Source organism: Crinia signifera, chromosome 1 (genome assembly GCF_055691185.1).
Source record: "Crinia signifera chromosome 1, ASM5569118v1, whole genome shotgun sequence".
NCBI classification, from domain to species: domain Eukaryota; kingdom Metazoa; phylum Chordata; class Amphibia; order Anura; family Myobatrachidae; genus Crinia; species Crinia signifera.
In genome coordinates, this window is record NC_139217.1 from 1995563 (window position 1) to 2017631 (window position 22069).

General features: G+C 54.7%; 1 protein-coding gene across 1 annotated transcript in view; it reads right to left on the minus strand.

Annotated features, from left to right (window-relative positions):
- The window catches only part of ALMS1 (ALMS1 centrosome and basal body associated protein), a 140783-nt gene that overhangs the window by 67210 nt on the left and 51504 nt on the right, over positions 1-22069 (minus strand). Inside the window, exon 8 of the mRNA XM_083159976.1 lies at positions 11463-13008. Within this exon, the coding sequence (XP_083016102.1) occupies positions 11463-13008 (1546 nt within the window). The remainder of the gene's footprint in view (positions 1-11462; positions 13009-22069) is intronic.

Sequence of the window (22069 nt, forward strand, 5' to 3'; positions counted from 1 at the left end):
CTGCCATTACTCTGTGCTGCTGCCCACGTATTGTATATCGGGAATCTCTTACAGCAGAACGTCTCTGTGACATCACAAAAAGACCTTTATATGGTGTATCCCCCCCAGACCCTAGCTCACCAGTAGCCTGGCAGAGGCCGGAGAGTGCAGGACGGGACGGAGTCCCCCATTCTGCCATTACTCTGTGCTGCTGCCCACGTATTGTATATTGGGAATCTCTTACAGCAGAACGTCTCTGTGACATCACAACAAGACCTTTATATGGTGTATCCCCACCCAGATCCTAGCTCACCAGTAGCCCGGCAGAGGCCGGAGAGAGCAGGACAGGACGGAGGCCCCCATTCTGCCATTACTCTGTGCTGCTGCCCACGTATTGTATATCGGGAATCTCTTACAGCAGAACGTCTCTGTGACATCACAACAAGACCTTTATATGGTGTATCCCACCCAGATCCTAGCTCACCAGTAGCCCGGCAGAGGCCGGAGAGTGCAGGACGGGACGGAGGCCCCCATTCTGCCATTACTCTGTGCTGCTGCCCGCGTATTGTATATCGGGAATCTCTTACAGCAGAACATCTCTCTGACATCACAACAAGACCTTTATATGGTGTATCCCCCACCCAGACCCTAGCTTACCAGTAGCCCCGCAGAGGCCGGAGAGTGCAGGACGGGACGGAGGCCCCCATTCTGCCATTACTCTGTGCTGCTGCCCGCGTAATGTATATAGGGAATCTCTTACAGCAGAATGTCTCTGTGACATCACAACAAGACCTTTATATGGTGTATCCCCACCCAGACCCTAGCTCACCAGTAGCCCGGCAGAGGCCGGAGAGTGCAGGACGGGACGGAGGCCCCCATTCTGCCATTACTCTGTGCTGCTGCCCATGTATTGTATATCGGGAATCTCTTACAGCAGAACGTCTCTGTGACATCACAACAAGACCTATATATGGTGTATCCCCCCCAGACCCTAGCTCATCAGTAGCCCGGCAGAGGCTGGAGAGTGTAGGACGGGACGGAGGCCACCATTCTGCCATTACTCTGTGCTGCTGCCCATGTATTGTATAACGGGAATCTCTTACAGCAGAACGTCTCTGTGACATCACAACAAGACCTTTATATGGTGTATCCCCACCAGATCCTAGCTCACCAGTAGCCCGGCAGAGGCCGGAGAGTGCAGGACGGGACGGAGGCCCCCATTCTGCCATTACTCTGTGCTGCTGCCCATGTATTGTATATCGGGAATCTCTTACAGCAGAACATCTCTGTGACATCACAACAAGACCTTTATATGGTGTATCCCCACCAGATCCTAGCTCACCAGTAGCCCGGCAGAGGCCGGAGAGTGCAGGACGGGACGGAGGCCCCCATTCTGCCATTACTCTGTGCTGCTGCCCATGTATTGTATATCGGGAATCTCTTACAGCAGAACGTCTCTGTGACATCACAACAAGACCTTTATATGGTGTATCCCCACCCAGATCCTAGCTCACCAGTAGCCCGGCAGAGGCCGGAGAGTGCAGGACGGGACGGAGGCCCCCATTCTGCCATTACTCTGTGCTGCTGCCCACGTATTGTATATTGGGAATCTTTTACAGCAGAACGTCTCTGTGACATCACAACAAGACCTTTATATGGTGTATCCCCCCCCAGACCCTAGCTCACCAGTAGCCCGGCAGAGGCCGGAGAGTGCAGGACGGGACGGAGGCCCCCATTCTGCCATTACTCTGTGCTGCTGCCCACGTATTGTATATCGGGAATCTCTTACAGCAGAACGTCTCTGTGACATCACAACAAGACCTGTATATGGTGTATCCCCACCCAGATCCTAGCTCACCAGTAGCCCGGCAGAGGCCGGAGAGAGCAGGACAGGACGGAGGCCCCCATTCTGCCATTACTCTGTGCTGCTGCCCACGTATTGTATATCGGGAATCTCTTACAGCAGAACGTCTCTGTGACATCACAACAAGACCTTTATATGGTGTATCCCCCCCAGACCCTAGCTCACCAGTAGCCCGGCAGAGGCCGGAGAGTGCAGGACGGGACAGAGGCCCCCATTCTGCCATTACTCTGTGCTGCTGCCCACGTATTGTATATCGGGAATCTCTTACAGCAGAACGTCTCTGTGACATCACAACAAGACCTTTATATGGTGTATCCCCACCAGACCCTAGCTCACCAGTAGCCCGGCAGAGGCCGGAGAGTGCAGGATGGGACGGAGGCCCCCATTCTGCCATTACTCTGTGCTGCTGCCCACATATTGTATATCGGGAATCTCTTACAGCAGAACGTCTCTGTGACATCACCACAAGACCTGTATATGGTGTATCCCCCACCCAGATCCTAGCTCACCAGTAGCCCGGCAGAGGCCGGAGAGTGCAGGACGGGACGGAGGCCACCATTCTGCCATTACTCTGTGCTGCTGCCCACGTATCGTATATCGGGAATCTCTTACAGCAGAACGTCTCTGTGACATCACAACAAGACCTTTATATGGTGTATCCCCACCAGACCCTAGCTCACCAGTAGCCCGGCAGAGGCCGGAGAGTGCAGGACGGGACGGAGGCCCCATTCTGCCATTACTCTGTGCTGCTGCCCACGTATTGTATATAGGGAATCTCTTACAGCAGAACGTCTCTGTGACATCACAACAAGACCTTTATATGGTGTATCCCCACCAGACCCTAGCTCACCAGTAGCCCGGCAGAGGCCGGAGAGTGCAGGACGGGACGGAGGCCCCCATTCTGCCATTACTCTGTGCTGCTGCCCATGTATTGTATATCGGGAATCTCTTACAGCAGAACGTCTCTGTGACATCACAACAAGACCTTTATATGGTGTATCCCCACCAGACCCTAGCTCACCAGTAGCCCGGCAGAGGCCGGAGAGTGCAGGACGGGACGGAGGCCCCCATTCTGCCATTACTCTGTGCTGCTGCCCATGTATTGTATATCGGGAATCTATTACAGCAGAACGTCTCTGTGACATCACAACAATACCTTTATATGGTGTATCCCCACCCAGACCCTAGCTCACCAGTAGCCCGGCAGAGGCCGGAGAGTGCAGGACAGGACGGAGGCCCCCATTCTGCCATTACTCTGTGCTGCTGCCCACGTATTGTATATCGGGAATCTATTACAGCAGAACGTCTCTGTGACATCACAACAAGACCTTTATATGGTGTATCCCCCCCCCAGATCCTAGCTCACCAGTAGCCCGGCAGAGGCTGGAGAGTGCAGGACGGGACGGAGGCCCCCATTCTGCCATTACTCTGTGCTGCTGCCCACGTATTGTATATCGGGAATCTCTTACAGCAGAACGTCTCTGTGACATCACAACAAGACCTTTATATGGTGTATCCCCACCCAGACCCTAGCTCACCAGTAGCCCGGCAGAGGCCGGAGAGTGCAGGACAGGACGGAGGCCCCCATTCTGCCATTACTCTGTGCTGCTGCCCGCGTATTGTATATCGGGAATCTCTTACAGTAGAACGTCTCTGTGACATCACAACAAGACCTTTATATGGTGTATCCCCACCCAGATCCTAGCTCACCAGTAGCCCGGCAGAGGCCGGAGAGTGCAGGACGGGACGGAGGCCCCCATTCTGCCATTACTCTGTGCTGCTCCCGCGTATTGTATATAGGGAATCTCTTACAGTAGAACGTCTCTGTGACATCACAACAAGACCTTTATATGGCGTATCCCCACCCAGATCCTAGCTCACCAGTAGCCCGGCAGAGGCCGGAGAGTGCAGGACGGGACGGAGGCCCCCATTCTGCCATTACTCTGTGCTGCTGCCCGCGTATTGTATATCGGGAATCTCTTACAGCAGAACGTCTCTGTGACATCACAACAAGACCTTTATATGGTGTATCCCCACCCAGATCCTAGCTCACCAGTAGCCTGGCAGAGGCCGGAGAGTGCAGGACGGGATGGAGGCCCCCATTCTGCCATTACTCTGTGCTGCTGCCCACGTATTGTATAACGGGAATCTCTTACAGCAGAACGTCTCTGTGACATCACAACAAGACCTTTATATGGTGTATCCCCACCAGACCCTAGCTCACCAGTAGCCCGGCAGAGGCCGGAGAGTGCAGGACGGGACGGAGGCCCCCATTCTGCCATTACTCTGTGCTGCTGCCCACTTATTGTATATCAGGAATCTCTTACAGCAGAACGTCTCTGTGACATCACAACAAGACCTTTATATGGTGTATCCCCACCCAGATCCTAGCTCACCAGTAGCCCGGCAGAGGCTGGAGAGTGCAGGATGGGACGGAGGCCCCCATTCTGCCATTACTCTGTGCTGCTGCCCACGTATTGTATATCGGGAATCTCTTACAGCAGAACGTCTCTGTGACATCACAACAAGACCTGTATATGGTGTATCCCCACCCAGATCCTAGCTCACCAGTAGCCCGGCAGAGGCCGGAGAGTGCAGGACGGGACGGAGGCCCCCATTCTGCCATTACTCTGTGCTGCTGCCCACGTATTGTATATCGGGAATCTCTTACAGCAGAACGTCTCTGTGACATCACAACAAGACCTTTATATGGTGTATCCCCACCCAGATCCTAGCTCACCAGTAGCCCGGCAGAGGCCGGAGAGTGCAGGACGGGACGGAGGCCCCCATTCTGCCATTACTCTGTGCTGCTGCCCACGTATTGTATATCGGGAATCTCTTACAGCAGAACGTCTCTGTGACATCACAACAAGACCTTTATATGGTGTATCCCCCACCCAGACCCTAGCTCACCAGTAGCCCGGCAGAGGCTGGAGAGTGCAGGACGGGACGGAGGCCCCCATTCTGCCATTACTCTGTGCTGCTGCCCACGTATTGTATATCGGGAATCTCTTACAGCAGAATGTCTCTGTGACATCACAACAAGACCTTTATATGGTGTATCCCCCCCCCCAGACCCTAGCTCACCAGTAGCCCGGCAGAGGTCGGAGAGTGCAGGACGGGACGGAGGCCCCCATTCTGCCATTACTCTGTGCTGCTGCCCACGTATTGTATATCGGGAATCTCTTACAGCAGAACGTCTCTGTGACATCACAACAAGACCTTTATATGGTGTATCCCCCCCAGACCCTAGCTCACCAGTAGCCCGGCAGAGGCTGGAGAGTGCAGGACGGGACGGAGGCCCCCATTCTGCCATTACTCTGTGCTGCTGCCCACGTATTGTATATCGGGAATCTATTACAGCAGAACGTCTCTGTGACATCACAACAAGACCTTTATATGGTGTATCCCCCCCCCAGATCCTAGCTCACCAGTAGCCCGGCAGAGGCTGGAGAGTGCAGGACGGGACGGAGGCCCCCATTCTGCCATTACTCTGTGCTGCTGCCCACGTATTGTATATCGGGAATCTCTTACAGCAGAACGTCTCTGTGACATCACAACAAGACCTTTATATGGTGTATCCCCACCCAGACCCTAGCTCACCAGTAGCCCGGCAGAGGCCGGAGAGTGCAGGACAGGACGGAGGCCCCCATTCTGCCATTACTCTGTGCTGCTGCCCGCGTATTGTATATCGGGAATCTCTTACAGTAGAACGTCTCTGTGACATCACAACAAGACCTTTATATGGTGTATCCCCACCCAGATCCTAGCTCACCAGTAGCCCGGCAGAGGCCGGAGAGTGCAGGACGGGACGGAGGCCCCCATTCTGCCATTACTCTGTGCTGCTCCCGCGTATTGTATATAGGGAATCTCTTACAGTAGAACGTCTCTGTGACATCACAACAAGACCTTTAGATGGCGTATCCCCACCCAGATCCTAGCTCACCAGTAGCCCGGCAGAGGCCGGAGAGTGCAGGACGGGACGGAGGCCCCCATTCTGCCATTACTCTGTGCTGCTGCCCACGTATTGTATATAGGGAATCTCTTACAGCAGAACGTCTCTGTGACATCACAACAAGACCTTTATATGGTGTATCCCCACCCAGATCCTAGCTCACCAGTAGCCCGGCAGAGGCTGGAGAGTGCAGGACGGGACGGAGGCCCCCATTCTGCCATTACTCTGTGCTGCTGCCCACGTATTGTATATAGGGAATCTCTTACAGCAGAACGTCTCTGTGACATCACAACAAGACCTTTATATGGTGTATCCCCACCCAGATCCTAGCTCACCAGTAGCCCGGCAGAGGCTGGAGAGTGCAGGACGGGACGGAGGCCCCCATTCTGCCATTACTCTGTGCTGCTGCCCACGTATTGTATATAGGGAATCTCTTACAGCAGAACGTCTCTGTGACATCACAACAAGACCTTTATATGGTGTATCCCCACCCAGATCCTAGCTCACCAGTAGCCCGGCAGAGGCCGGAGAGTGCAGGACGGGACGGAGGCCCCCATTCTGCCATTACTCTGTGCTGCTGCCCACGTATTGTATATCGGGAATCTCTTACAGCAGAACGTCTCTGTGACATCACAACAAGACCTTTATATGGTGTATCCCCACCCAGACCCTAGCTCACCAGTAGCCTGGCAGAGGCCGGAGAGTGCAGGACGGGATGGAGGCCCCCATTCTGCCATTACTCTGTGCTGCTGCCCACGTATTGTATAACGGGAATCTCTTACAGCAGAACGTCTCTGTGACATCACAACAAGACCTTTATATGGTGTATCCCCACCAGACCCTAGCTCACCAGTAGCCCGGCAGAGGCCGGAGAGTGCAGGACGGGACGGAGGCCCCCATTCTGCCATTACTCTGTGCTGCTGCCCACTTATTGTATATCAGGAATCTCTTACAGCAGAACGTCTCTGTGACATCACAACAAGACCTTTATATGGTGTATCCCCACCCAGATCCTAGCTCACCAGTAGCCCGGCAGAGGCTGGAGAGTGCAGGATGGGACGGAGGCCCCCATTCTGCCATTACTCTGTGCTGCTGCCCACGTATTGTATATCGGGAATCTCTTACAGCAGAACGTCTCTGTGACATCACAACAAGACCTGTATATGGTGTATCCCCACCCAGATCCTAGCTCACCAGTAGCCCGGCAGAGGCCGGAGAGTGCAGGACGGGACGGAGGCCCCCATTCTGCCATTACTCTGTGCTGCTGCCCACGTATTGTATATCGGGAATCTCTTACAGCAGAACGTCTCTGTGACATCACAACAAGACCTTTATATGGTGTATCCCCACCCAGATCCTAGCTCACCAGTAGCCCGGCAGAGGCCGGAGAGTGCAGGACGGGACGGAGGCCCCCATTCTGCCATTACTCTGTGCTGCTGCCCACGTATTGTATATCGGGAATCTCTTACAGCAGAACATCTCTGTGACATCACAACAAGACCTTTATATGGTGTATCCCCCACCCAGACCCTAGCTCACCAGTAGCCCGGCAGAGGCTGGAGAGTGCAGGACGGGACGGAGGCCCCCATTCTGCCATTACTCTGTGCTGCTGCCCACGTATTGTATATCGGGAATCTCTTACAGCAGAATGTCTCTGTGACATCACAACAAGACCTTTATATGGTGTATCCCCCCCCCAGACCCTAGCTCACCAGTAGCCCGGCAGAGGTCGGAGAGTGCAGGACGGGACGGAGGCCCCCATTCTGCCATTACTCTGTGCTGCTGCCCACGTATTGTATATCGGGAATCTCTTACAGCAGAACGTCTCTGTGACATCACAACAAGACCTTTATATGGTGTATCCCCCCCAGACCCTAGCTCACCAGTAGCCCGGCAGAGGCTGGAGAGTGCAGGACGGGACGGAGGCCCCCATTCTGCCATTACTCTGTGCTGCTGCCCACGTATTGTATATAGGGAATCTCTTACAGCAGAACGTCTCTGTGACATCACAACAAGACCTTTATATGGTGTATCCCCACCAGATCCTAGCTCACCAGTAGCCCGGCAGAGGCCGGAGAGTGCAGGATGGGACGGAGGCCCCCATTCTGCCACTACTCTGTGCTGCTGCCCACGTATTGTATATAGGGAATCTCTTACAGCAGAACGTCTCTGTGACATCACAACAAGACCTTTATATGGTGTATCCCCACCAGATCCTAGCTCACCAGTAGCCCGGCAGAGGCTGGAGAGTGCAGGACGGGACGGAGGCCCCCATTCTGCCATTACTCTGTGCTGCTGCCCACGTATTGTATATAGGGAATCTCTTACAGCAGAACGTCTCTGTGACATCACAACAAGACCTTTATATGGTGTATCCCCACCAGATCCTAGCTCACCAGTAGCCTGGCAGAGGCTGGAGAGTGCAGGACGGGACGGAGGCCCCCATTCTGCCATTACTCTGTGCTGCTGCCCACGTATTGTATAACGGGAATCTCTTACAGCAGAACGTCTCTGTGACATCACAACAAGACCTTTATATGGTGTATCCCCCCCAGACCCTAGCTCACCAGTAGCCCGGCAGAGGCTGGAGAGTGCAGGACGGGACGGAGGCCCCCATTCTGCCATTACTCTGTGCTGCTGCCCACGTATTGTATATAGGGAATCTCTTACAGCAGAACGTCTCTGTGACATCACAACAAGACCTTTATATGGTGTATCCCCACCCAGACCCTAGCTCACCAGTAGCCCGGCAGAGGCCGGAGAGTGCAGGACAGGACGGAGGCCCCCATTCTGCCATTACTCTGTGCTGCTGCCCGCGTATTGTATATCGGGAATCTCTTACAGTAGAACGTCTCTGTGACATCACAACAAGACCTTTATATGGTGTATCCCCCCCAGATTCTAGCTCACCAGTAGCCTGGCAGAGGCCGGAGAGTGCAGGACGGGACGGAGGCCCCCATTCTGCCATTACTCTGTGCTGCTGCCCACGTATTGTATATCGGGAATCTCTTACAGCAGAACGTCTCTGTGACATCACAACAAGACCTTTATATGGTGTATCCCCACCCAGACCCTAGCTCACCAGTAGCCCGGCAGAGGCCGGAGAGTGCAGGACGGGACGGAGGCCCCCATTCTGCCATTACTCTGTGCTGCTGCCCACGTATTGTATATAGGGAATCTCTTACAGCAGAACGTCTCTGTGACATCACAACAAGACCTTTATATGGTGTATCCCCACCCAGATCCTAGCTCACCAGTAGCCTGGCAGAGGCCGGAGAGTGCAGGACGGGACGGAGGCCCCCATTCTGCCACTACTCTGTGCTGCTGCCCACGTATTGTATATAGGGAATCTCTTACAGCAGAACGTCTCTGTGACATCACAACAAGACCTTTATATGGTGTATCCCCCACCCAGATCCTAGCTCACCAGTAGCCCGGCAGAGGCCGGAGAGTGCAGGACGGGACGGAGGCCCCCATTCTGCCATTACTCTGTGCTGCTGCCCACGTATTGTATATCGGGAATCTCTTACAGCAGAACATCTCTGTGACATCACAACAAGACCTTTATATGGTGTATCCCCCACCCAGACCCTAGCTCACCAGTAGCCCTTCAGAGGCCGGAGAGTGCAGGACAGGACGGAGGCCACCATTCTGCCATTACTCTGTGCTGCTGCCCATGTATTGTATAACGGGAATCTCTTACAGCAGAACGTCTCTGTGACATCACAACAAGACCTTTATATGGTGTATCCCCACCCAGATCCTAGCTCACCAGTAGCCCAGCAGAGGTCGGAGAGTGCAGGACGGGACGGAGGCCCCCATTCTGCCATTACTCTGTGCTGCTGCCCGCGTATTGTATATCGGGAATCTCTTACAGCAGAACGTCTCTGTGACATCACAACAAGACCTTTATATGGTGTATCCCCACCAGACCCTAGCTCACCAGTAGCCCGGCAGAGGTCGGAGAGTGCAGGACGGGACGGAGGCCCCCATTCTGCCATTACTCTGTGCTGCTGCCCACGTATTGTATATCGGGAATCTCTTACAGCAGAACGTTTCTGTGACATCACAACAAGACCTTTATATGGTGTATCCCCACCCAGACCCTAGCTCACCAGTAGCCCGGCAGAGGTCGGAGAGTGCAGGACGGGACGGAGGCCCCCATTCTGCCATTACTCTGTGCTGCTGCCCACGTATTGTATATCGGGAATCTCTTACAGCAGAACGTGTCTGTGACATCACAACAAGACCTTTATATGGTGTATCCCCACCAGATCCTAGCTCACCAGTAGCCCGGCAGAGGCCGGAGAGTGCAGGACAGGACGGAGGCCCCCATTCTGCCATTACTCTGTGCTGCTGCCCACGTATTGTATATCGGGAATCTCTTACAGCAGAACGTGTCTGTGACATCACAACAAGACCTTTATATGGTGTATCCCCCCCACCAGATCCTAGCTCACCAGTAGCCCGGCAGAGGCTGGAGAGTGCAGGACGGGACGGAGGCCCCCATTCTGCCACTACTCTGTGCTGCTGCCCACGTATTGTATATAGGGAATCTCTTACAGCAGAACGTCTCTGTGACATCACAACAAGACCTTTATATGGTGTATCCCCCACCCAGATCCTAGCTCACCAGTAGCCCGGCAGAGGCCGGAGAGTGGAGGACGGGACGGAGGCCCCCATTCTGCCATTACTCTGTGCTGCTGCCCACGTATTGTATATCGGGAATCTCTTACAGCAGAACATCTCTGTGACATCACAACAAGACCTTTATATGGTGTATCCCCCACCCAGACCCTAGCTCACCAGTAGCCCGGCAGAGGCCGGAGAGTGCAGGACAGGACGGAGGCCACCATTCTGCCATTACTCTGTGCTGCTGCCCATGTATTGTATAACGGGAATCTCTTACAGCAGAACGTCTCTGTGACATCACAACAAGACCTTTATATGGTGTATCCCCACCCAGATCCTAGCTCACCAGTAGCCCGGCAGAGGCTGGAGAGTGCAGGACAGGACGGAGGCCCCCATTCTGCCATTACTCTGTGCTGCTGCCCGCGTATTGTATATCGGGAATCTCTTACAGCAGAACGTCTCTGTGACATCACAACAAGACCTTTATATGGTGTATCCCCACCAGATCCTAGCTCACCAGTAGCCCGGCAGAGGCCGGAGAGTGCAGGACAGGACGGAGGCCCCCATTCTGCCATTACTCTGTGCTGCTGCCCACGTATTGTATATCGGGAATCTCTTACAGCAGAACGTCTCTGTGACATCACCACAAGACCTTTATATGGTGTATCCCCACCCAGATCCTAGCTCACCAGTAGCCCGGCAGAGGCTGGAGAGTGCAGGACGGGACGGAGGCCCCCATTCTGCCATTACTCTGTGCTGCTGCCCGCGTATTGTATAATGGGAATCTCTTACAGCAGAACGTCTCTGTGACATCACAACAAGACCTTTATATGGTGTATCCCCACCAGATCCTAGCTCACCAGTAGCCCGGCAGAGGCTGGAGAGTGCAGGACGGGACGGAGGCCCCCATTCTGCCATTACTCTGTGCTGCTGCCCACGTATTGTATAACGGGAATCTCTTACAGCAGAACGTCTCTGTGACATCACAACAAGACCTTTATATGGTGTATCCCCACCCAGACCCTAGCTCACCAGTAGCCCGGCAGAGGCCGGAGAGTGCAGGACGGGATGGAGGCCGTCTCTCTGGTGTCCTCTTGTCCTTTGTGAGTGGAGACGTGGTGTCGTCATGCTGTGTGCCGTCAATGAAGATCTCGGCTGAGAAGGAAGTCCTCTCTGGGCTTTCTGTCGTTATCTGCGTTGCAGCATCAGATAATGGCCAGCGCCGCCTGTCAGATCTCTCGGTAATATTTTCTTTGCCCAGCACTTGGACCATGTCCTCACTGCTGGATTTAGTCCCTTCACTCGCTGTTGCGGCAGGAGAATGAAGGAAATAGGGGCTGTTGGCTGGTAAGTACTGGTTTCTGGGCTTACTGGCCGGGGGTAATGAAAAGGTTTGCGGATTTGCTCTGGGCCCAGAATCTGGTGCCTCACTAGCAGCATCTGATGCCACCGTCATACTGAAGTCCTCTTTTGGGGAGATTGTCACATGGATGCAGGACAGGGCTTTCATACTTGGGAAAGATACGAGGGCTGGGACCGTGTGTGACTTCTGGGAAGGCAACGAGTACACCCCACCAATAAGTGTTCCAGGACTAACCTGGTCAGCATCAGGTCCCTGTATTTGGTGACTAAGGCCACTGGCAAGGCTAGGGTTAGTGTTCTCTGTGTCAGAAGGTAGGAGGACACTGGGTCTCTCAGTTGGAGGTGGTAAGTCATAGGAGGAATATTCTGTGTCCGCACCCCAGGCTGGGGCTGAGACCTGCTGACTGTTGGCTTTCTCCGGGTGCCTTTCTTCTGCTGTAACAGCCCTGGGCGGCTGGTATGGAACTACATCTATTCCAGGCATGTGGGAGACGGAGAAGTCTTCTGCAGGAATAGCACAATTGTCGTCCTTCCGTCTTGAAGCCACACAAGGTTGTTTGTGTTGGAGATCCAGGTCATCCGAGGATTTATGGAAGGCCACAGTCTGTGACCATGCAGAATCAGCAGCGTTAGGGCTGGGCGATATGGAACGGGGTGAGGGATGGCTAGGTGATTTGGAACGGGGTGAGGGATGGCTGGGCGATATGGAACGGGGTGAGGGATGGCTAGGTGATATGGGACGGGGTGAGGGATGGCTGGGCGATATGGAACGGGGTGAGGGATGGCTGGGCGATATGGGACGGGGTGAGGGATGGCTAGGTGATATGAAACGAGGCGGGGAACGCTTGCGTGATGAAAATGTGATTGAAGCAATTGGCTTTGCAGTGTCTCCACCAAGTGTTACTGGCAGCATAGGCGGAGTGCCCACTCCCCGAGGTGTTCCCACTGCTAGGCCTGGAGTGTGAAGCTCGCTCATCGGACCTTCATGATAGGAAGCAGGGATCATCAGATCTTCCCCAATCTCAGCAGCTGTGGCATTGCCCTGGTCACCGCTGGAGGATGGTAATAGCTGCAGTGAGGGGTTCTCTAGTGAATCCAGGGAGGTAGTGACATGCAGGTGGCCATGGGTAGGCGATGGGGTCAGCTGTAACCTGAAGCTGTCTGTGTCCTTCATAGGAGCCAGGTCACGTGCACCAGCATGCGAGCGATCACAATCCTGGAAATGAGAGAGTAACATATAAATCAATGCACGAATTCTCCATATATGACAATGATTTTCCACAAATGATTGATCCAGTTCACAAAGCAAAGAAAACACAGAGTAGCTCCAATGTTACTGCCTGTATGCAGCCCGCCCGCGCTCCCAGGCCCGCCCGCGCAACTGCCCACACCGGCCCGCGCTCCTGCCCACACCGGCCGCGCTCCCAGGCCCGCCTGCGCTCCTGCCCACACCGGCCGCGCTCCCAGGCCCGCCCGCGCTCTTGCCCACACCGGCCGCGCTCCTAGGCCCGCCCGCGCTGGCCATACTCCCGGTCACGACCACACTGGCCGCCCTCTCGGCCTGCCCGCACCGACCGCGCTCCCGGGCCCGCTCACACAAACAGCGCTCCCGGGCCCGCCCACACAAACCGCGCTCCCGGGCCCGTCCGCGCTCCCGCCCACACCGGCCATACTCCCAGTCACGCCCACACCGGCCTACCTCCCGGCCTGCACGCACCGACCACGCTCCCGGGCCCGCCCGCACGTGCTCCCACCCACACCGGCCATTCTCCCGGTCACTCCCACACCTTCCGCCCTCCCGGCCCGCCCCGACCGCGCTCCCGCCCGCACTCCCGGGTCCGCCCACACCAACCACGCTCCCGGGCCCACCCGAACTCCCGTCCACACCGGCCACCCACACCAGCCGCGCTGCTGGGCCAGCCCACACCAGTCGCGCTCCCGGGTCCGCCCACACAAACCACGCTCCTGTCCACACCGACCGCACTCCCTAGCCCGCCCACACAAACCGCGCTCCCGGGCCCACCCAAACTCCCGTCCACACCGGCCGCCCACACCAGCCGCGCTGCCGGGCCAGCCCACACCGGTCCGCTGCCCCCATATGCCAGCGCCCTGCCTTATCCTAGAAGGATAACCATGTATGGTTAGCAGGGACCCCCACTGGTGTCAGCGGCAATGCAGTCAGGGACACCCACTGTTGTCAGCGGCAATGCAGTCAGGGACACCCACAGATGTCAGCAGCAATGCAGTCAGGGACACCCACTGATGTCAGCAGCAATGCAGTCAGGGACACCCACTGATGTCAACGGCAATGCACTCAGGGACACCCACTGATGTCAGCGGCAATGCAGTCAGGGACACGCACTGGTGTCAGCGGCAATGCAGTCAGGGACACCCACTGGTGTCAGCTGCAATGCAGTCAGGGACACCCACTGGTGTCAGCGGCAATGCCGTCAGGGACACCCACTGGTGTCAGCGGCAATGCAGTCAGGGACACCCACTGTTGTCAGCGGCAATGCAGTCAGGGACACCCACAGATGTCAGCAGCAATGCAGTCAGGGACACCCACTGATGTCAGCAGCAATGCAGTCAGGGACACCCACTGATGTCAACGGCAATGCACTCAGGGACACCCACTGATGTCAGCGGCAATGCAGTCAGGGACACGCACTGGTGTCAGCGGCAATGCAGTCAGGGACACCCACTGGTGTCAGCTGCAATGCAGTCAGGGACACCCACTGGTGTCAGCGGCAATGCCGTCAGGGACACCCACTGGTGTCAGGGCCACCCACTGATGTCAGCAGCAATGCAGTCAGGGCCACCCACTGATGTCAGCAGCAATGCAGTCAGGGCCACCCACTGATGTCAGCAGCAATGCAGTCAGGGCCACCCACTGATGTCAGCAGCAATGCAGTCAGGGACACCCATTGATGTCAGCAGCAATGCTGTCAGGGCCACCCACTGATGTCAGCAGCAATGCAGTCAGGGACACCCACTGATGTCAGCGGCAATGCAGTCAGGGACACCCACTGGTGTCAGCGGCAATGCAGTCAGGGACACCCACTGGTGTCAGCGGCAATGCCGTCAGGGACACCCACTGGTGTCAGCGGCAATGCCGTCAGGGACACCCACTGGTGTCAGCGGCAATGCCGTCAGGGACACCCACTGGTGTCAGCAGCAATGCAGTCAGGGACACCCACTGGTGTCAGCTGCAATGCAGTCAGGGACACCCACTGGTGTCAGCGGCAATGCCGTCAGGGACAGCCACTGGTGTCAGGGCCACCCACTGATGTCAGCAGCAATGCAGTCAGGGCCACCCACTGATGTCAGCAGCAATGCAGTCAGGGCCACCCACTGATGTCAGCAGCAATGCAGTCAGGGCCACCCACTGATGTCAGCAGCAATGCAGTCAGGGCCACCCACTGATGTCAGCAGCAATGCAGTCAGGGACACCCATTGATGTCAGCAGCAATGCAGTCAGGGCCACCCACTGATGTCAGCAGCAATGCAGTCAGGGACACCCACTGGTGTCAGCGGCAATGCAGTCAGGGACACCCACTGGTGTCAGCGGCAATGCAGTCAGGGGTGCCCACTGATGTCAGCAGCAATGCAGTCAGGGACGCCCACTGGTGTCAGCAGCAATGCAGTCAGGGGACATGCAGGCGGCGGGATAGCGTTACTCGTTTCCTAAGCGCACTGCACCCCTCTCCCGTGTACCAGCGTCCAGCACTGCTGCGAGATAGAGCCACCTCACCCTCATAGCAGGCCTCCTCACCCTTCCCTCTACTGCGACAGGAACATATCCGGCCAGCGGACATTGTGTCAGTGTGAGAGCAGTACAAGGACACCACATAATAAGCGTATGGAATACAGAAAACACAGGGAACGGAGCAGCTATAAATAACAGCTTCGGGCCTGGCGCGCTGCAGGCAGCAGCATATAACTATAAGAGCCAGCCTGAAATAACTCATTGTTACATGAAGCAGAATAGCAGTGTTCCTTCAGCAGCTGCTAAATCTATTTATCCATCAACATAATACAGGACGCCAGCAGCGTCAGGCTGCAAATCAGGGTCATTCGCGGCTGTCATTGCATTCTACGTACTGTGTTCATTATAGCAATATAGGAGAAATAACTTCCTGTGCCCATCTGCTTACTGGGTGTCATGTTCCCCAATCTGCAAAGGTTTCTACGGAGGAACTGACGGACTCTCCCACAGCTCCACGTCTCTGTATTAGTACACGTGCCCATCTGCTTACTGGGTGTCATGTTCCCCAATCTGCAAAGGTTTCTACAGAGGAACCGACGGTCTCTCCCACAGCTCCACGTCTCTGTATTAGTACACGTGCCCATCTGCTTACTGGGTGTCATGTTCCCCAATCTGCAAAGGTTTCTACAGAGGAACCGACGGACTCTCCCACAGCGCCACGTCTCTGTATTAGTACACGTGCCCATCTGCTTACTGGGTGTCATGTTCCCCAATCTGCAAAGGTTTCTACGGAGGAACCGACGGACTCTCCCACAGCTCCACGTCTCTGTATTAGTACACGCGCCCATCTGCTTACTGGGTGTCATGTTCCCCAATCTGCAAAGGTTTCTACGGAGGAACCGACGGACTCTCCCACAGCTCCACGTCTCTGTATTAGTACACGCGCCCATCTGCTTACTGGGTGTCATGTTCCCCAATCTGCAAAGGTTTCTACGGAGGAACCGACGGACTCTACCACAGCTCCACGTCTCTGTATTAGTACACGTGCCCATCTGCTTACTGGGTGTCATGTTCCCCAATCTGCAAAGGTTTCTACGGAGGAACCGACGGACTCTCCCACAGCTCCACGTCTCTGTATTAGTACACGTGCCCATCTGCTTACTGGGTGTCATGTAACCCAATCTGCAAAGGTTTCTACGGAGGAACCGACGGACTCTCCCACAGCTCCACGTCTCTGTATTAGTACACGTGCCCATCTGCTTACTGGGTGTCATGTTCCCCAATCTGCAAAGGTTTCTACGGAGGAACCGACGGACTCTCCCACAGCTCCACGTCTCTGTATTAGTACACGCGCCCATCTGCTTACTGGGTGTCATGTTCCCCAATCTGCAAAGGTTTCTACGGAGGAACCGACGGACTCTCCCACAGCTCCACGTCTCTGTATTAGTACACGTGCCCATCTGCTTACTGGGTGTCATGTTACCCAATCTGCAAAGGTTTCTACGGAGGAACCGACGGACTCTCCCACAGCTCCACGTCTCTGTATTAGTACACGCGCCCATCTGCTTACTGGGTGTCATGTTCCCCAATCTGCAAAGGTTTCTACGGAGGAACCGACGGTCTCTCCCACAGCTCCCCGTCTCTGTATTAGTACACGTGCCCATCTGCTTACTGGGTGTCATGTTCCCCAATCTGCAAAGGTTTCTACGGAGGAACCGACGGACTCTCCCACAGCTCCACGTCTCTGTATTAGTACACGTGCCCATCTGCTTACTGGGTGTCATGTTCCCCAATCTGCAAAGGTTTCTACGGAGGAACCGACGGACTCTCCCACAGCTCCACGTCTCTGTATTAGTACACGCGCCCATCTGCTTACTGGGTGTCATGTTCCCTAATCTGCAAAGGTTTCTACGGAGGAACCGACGGACTCTCCCACAGCTCCACGTCTCTGTATTAGTACACGCGCCCATCTGCTTACTGGGTGTCATGTTCCCCAATCTGCAAAGGTTTCTACGGAGGAACCGACGGACTCTCCCACAGCTCCACGTCTCTGTATTAGTACACGCGCCCATCTGCTTACTGGGTGTCATGTTCCCCAATCTGCAAAGGTTTCTACGGAGGAACCGACGGACTCTCCCACAGCTCCACGTCTCTGTATTAGTACACGCGCCCATCTGCTTACTGGGTGTCATGTTCTCCAATCTGCAAAGGTTTCTACGGAGGAACCGACGGACTCTCCCACAGCTCCACGTCTCTGTATTAGTACACGTGCCCATCTGCTTACTGGGTGTCATGTTCCCCAATCTGCAAAGGTTTCTACGGAGGAACCGACGGACTCTCCCACAGCTCCACGTCTCTGTATTAGTACACGTGCCCATCTGCTTACTGGGTGTCATGTTCCCCAATCTGCAAAGGTTTCTACGGAGGAACCGACGGACTCTCCCACAGCTCCACGTCTCTGTATAAGTACACGCGCCCATCTGCTTACTGGGTGTCATGTTCCCCAATCTGCAAAGGTTTCTACGGAGGAACCGACGGACTCTCCCACAGCTCCACGTCTCTGTATTAGTACACGCGCCCATCTGCTTACTGGGTGTCATGTTCCCCAATCTGCAAAGGTTTCTACGGAGGAACCGACGGACTCTCCCACAGCTCCACGTCTCTGTATTAGTACACGTGCCCATCTGCTTACTGGGTGTCATGTTCCCCAATCTGCAAAGGTTTCTACGGAGGAACCGACGGACTCTCCCACAGCTCCACGTCTCTGTATTAGTACACGCGCCCATCTGCTTACTGGGTGTCATGTTCCCCAATCTGCAAAGGTTTCTACGGAGGAACCGTCGGACTCTCCCACAGCTCCACGTCTCTGTATTAGTACACGCGCCCATCTGCTTACTGGGTTGTCATGTTCCCCAATCTGCAAAGGTTTCTACGGTGGAACCGACGGACTCTCCCACAGCTCCACGTCTCTGTATTAGTACACGTGCCCATCTGCTTACTGGGTGTCATGTTCCCCAATCTGCAAAGGTTTCTACGGAGGAACCGACGGACTCTCCCACAGCTCCACGTCTCTGTATTAGTACACGTGCCCATCTGCTTACTGGGTGTCATGTTCCCCAATCTGCAAAGGTTTCTACGGAGGAACCGACGGACTCTACCACAGCTCCACGTCTCTGTTTTAGTACACGTGCCCATCTGCTTACTGGGTGTCATGTTCCTCAATCTGCAAAGGTTTCTACGGAGGAACCGACGGACTCTACCACAGCTCCACGTCTCTGTATTAGTACACGTGCCCATCTGCTTACTGGGTGTCATGTTCCCCAATCTGCAAAGGTTTCTACAGAGGAACCGACGGTCTCTCCCTAAGCTCCACGTCTCTGTATTAGTACACGTGCCCATCTGCTTACTGGGTGTCATGTTCCCCAATCTGCAAAGGTTTCTACAGAGGAACCGACGGACTCTCCCACAGCTCCACGTCTCTGTATTAGTACACGCGCCCATCTGCTTAATGGGTGTCATGTTCCCAAACTGCAAAGGTTTATACGGAGGAACCGATGGACTCTCCCACAGCTCCACGTCTCTGTATTAGTACACGCGCCCATCTGCTTACTGGGTGTCATGTTCCCCAATCTGCAAAGGTTTCTACGGAGGAACCGACGGACTCTCCCACAGCTCCACGTCTCTGTATTAGTACACGTGCCCATCTGCTTACTGGGTGTCATGTTACCCAATCTGCAAAGGTTTCTACGGAGGAACCGACGGACTCTCCCACAGCTCCACGTCTCTGTATTAGTACACGCGCCCATCTGCTTACTGGGTGTCATGTTCCCCAATCTGCAAAGGTTTCTACGGAGGAACCGACGGACTCTCCCACAGCTCCACGTCTCTGTATTAGTACACGCGCCCATCTGCTTACTGGGTGTCATGTTCCCCAATCTGCAAAGGTTTCTACAGAGGAACCGACGGACTCTCCCACAGCTCCACGTCTCTGTATTAGTACACGCGCCCATCTGCTTACTGGGTGTCATGTTCCCCAATCTGCAAAGGTTTCTACGGAGGAACCGACGGACTCTCCCACTGCTCAACGTCTCTGTATTAGTACACATGCCCATCTGCTTACTGGGTGTCATGTTCCCCAATCTGCAAAGGTTTCTACGGATGAACCGACGGACTCTTCCACAGCTCCACGTCTCTGTATTAGTACACGTGCCCATCTGCTTACTGGGTGTCATGTTACCCAATCTGCAAAGGTTTCTACGGAGGAACCGACGGACTCTCCCACTGCTCAACGTCTCTGTATTAGTACACATGCCCATCTGCTTACTGGGTGTCATGTTCCCCAATCTGCAAAGGTTTCTACGGATGAACCGACGGACTCTACCACAGCTCCACGTCTCTGTATTAGTACACGTGCCCATCTGCTTACTGGGTGTCATGTTCCCCAATCTGCAAAGGTTTCTACGGAGGAACCGACGGACTCTCCCACAGCTCCACGTCTCTGTATTAGTACACGTGCCCATCTGCTTACTGGGTGTCATGTTCCCCAATCTGCAAAGGTTTCTACAGAGGAACCGACGGACTCTTCCACAGCTCCACGTCTCTGTATTAGTACACGTGCCCATCTGCTTACTGGGTGTCATGTTCCCCAATCTGCAAAGGTTTCTACGGAGGAACCGACTGACTCTCCCACAGCTCCACGTCTCTGTATTAGTACACGTGCCCATCTGCTTACTGGGTGTCATGTTCCCCAATCTGCAAAGGTTTCTACGGAGGAACCGACGGACTCTCCCACAGCTCCACGTCTCTGAATTAGTACACGTGCCCATCTGCTTACTGGGTGTCATGTTCCCCAATCTGCAAAGGTTTCTACAGAGGAACCGACGGTCTCTCCCACAGCTCCACGTCTCTGTATTAGTACACGTGCCCATCTGCTTACTGGGTGTCATGTTCCCCAATCTGCAAAGGTTTCTACGGAGGAACCGACGGACTCTCCCACAGCTCCACGTCTCTGTATTAGTACACGTGCCCATCTGCTTACTGGGTGTCATGTTCTCCAATCTGCAAAGGTTTCTACAGAGGAACCGATAGACTCTTCCACAGCTCCACGTCTCTGTATTAGTACACGTGCCCATCTGCTTACTGGGTGTCATGTTCCCCAATCTGCAAAGGTTTCTACGGAGGAACCGACGGACTCTCCCACAGCTTCCCGTCTCTGTATTAGTACACGTGCCCATCTACTTACTGGGTGTCATGTTCCCCAATCTGCAAAGGTTTCTAGAGAGGAACCGACGGACTCTCCCACAGCTCCACGTCTCTGTATTAGTACACGTGCCCATCTGCTTACTGGGTGTCATGTTCCCCAATCTGCAAAGGTTTCTACGGAGGAACCGACGGACTCTCCCACAGCTCCACGTCTCTGTATTAGTACACGTGCCCATCTGCTTACTGGGTGTCATGTTCCCCAATCTGCAAAGGTTTCTACGGAGGAACCGACGGACTCTCCCACAGCTCCACGTCTCTGAATTAGTACACGTGCCCATCTGCTTACTGGGTGTCATGTTCCCCAATCTGCAAAGGTTTCTACAGAGGAACCGACGGACTCTCCCACAGCTCCACGTCTCTGTATTAGTACACGTGCCCATCTGCTTACTGGGTGTCATGTTCCCCAATCTGCAAAGGTTTCTACGGAGGAACCGACGGACTCTCCCACAGCTCCACGTCTCTGTATTAGTACACGTGCCCATCTGCTTACTGGGTGTCATGTTCTCCAATCTGCAAAGGTTTCTACAGAGGAACCGACGGACTCTTCCACAGCTCCACGTCTCTGTATTAGTACACGTGCCCATCTGCTTACTGGGTGTCATGTTCCCCAATCTGCAAAGGTTTCTACGGAGGAACCGACGGACTCTCCCACAGCTTCCCGTCTCTGTATTAGTACACGTGCCCATCTACTTACTGGGTGTCATGTTCCCCAATCTGCAAAGGTTTCTAGAGAGGAACCGACGGACTCTCCCACAGCTCCACGTCTCTGTATTAGTACACGTGCCCATCTGCTTACTGGGTGTCATGTTCCCCAATCTGCAAAGGTTTCTACGGAGGAACCGACGGACTCTCCCACAGCTCCACGTCTCTGTATTAGTACACGTGCCCATCTGCTTACTGGGTGTCATGTTCCCCAATCTGCAAAGGTTTATACGGAGGAACCGACGGACTCTCCCACAGCTCCACGTCTCTGTATTAGTACACGTGCCCATCTGCTTACTGGGTGTCATGTTCCCCAATCTGCAAAGGTTTCTACAGAGGAACCGACGGACTCTCCCACGGCTCCACGTCTCTGTATAAGTACACGTGCCCATCTGCTTACTGGGTGTCATGTTCCCCAATCTGCAAAGGTTTCTACGGAGGAACCGACGGACTCTCCCACAGCTTCCCGTCTCTGTATTAGTACACGCGCCCATCTGCTTACTGGGTGTCATGTTCTCCAATCTGCAAAGGTTTCTACGGAGGAACCGACGGACTCTCCCACAGCTCCAGGTCTCTGTATTAGTACACGCGCCCATCTGCTTACTGG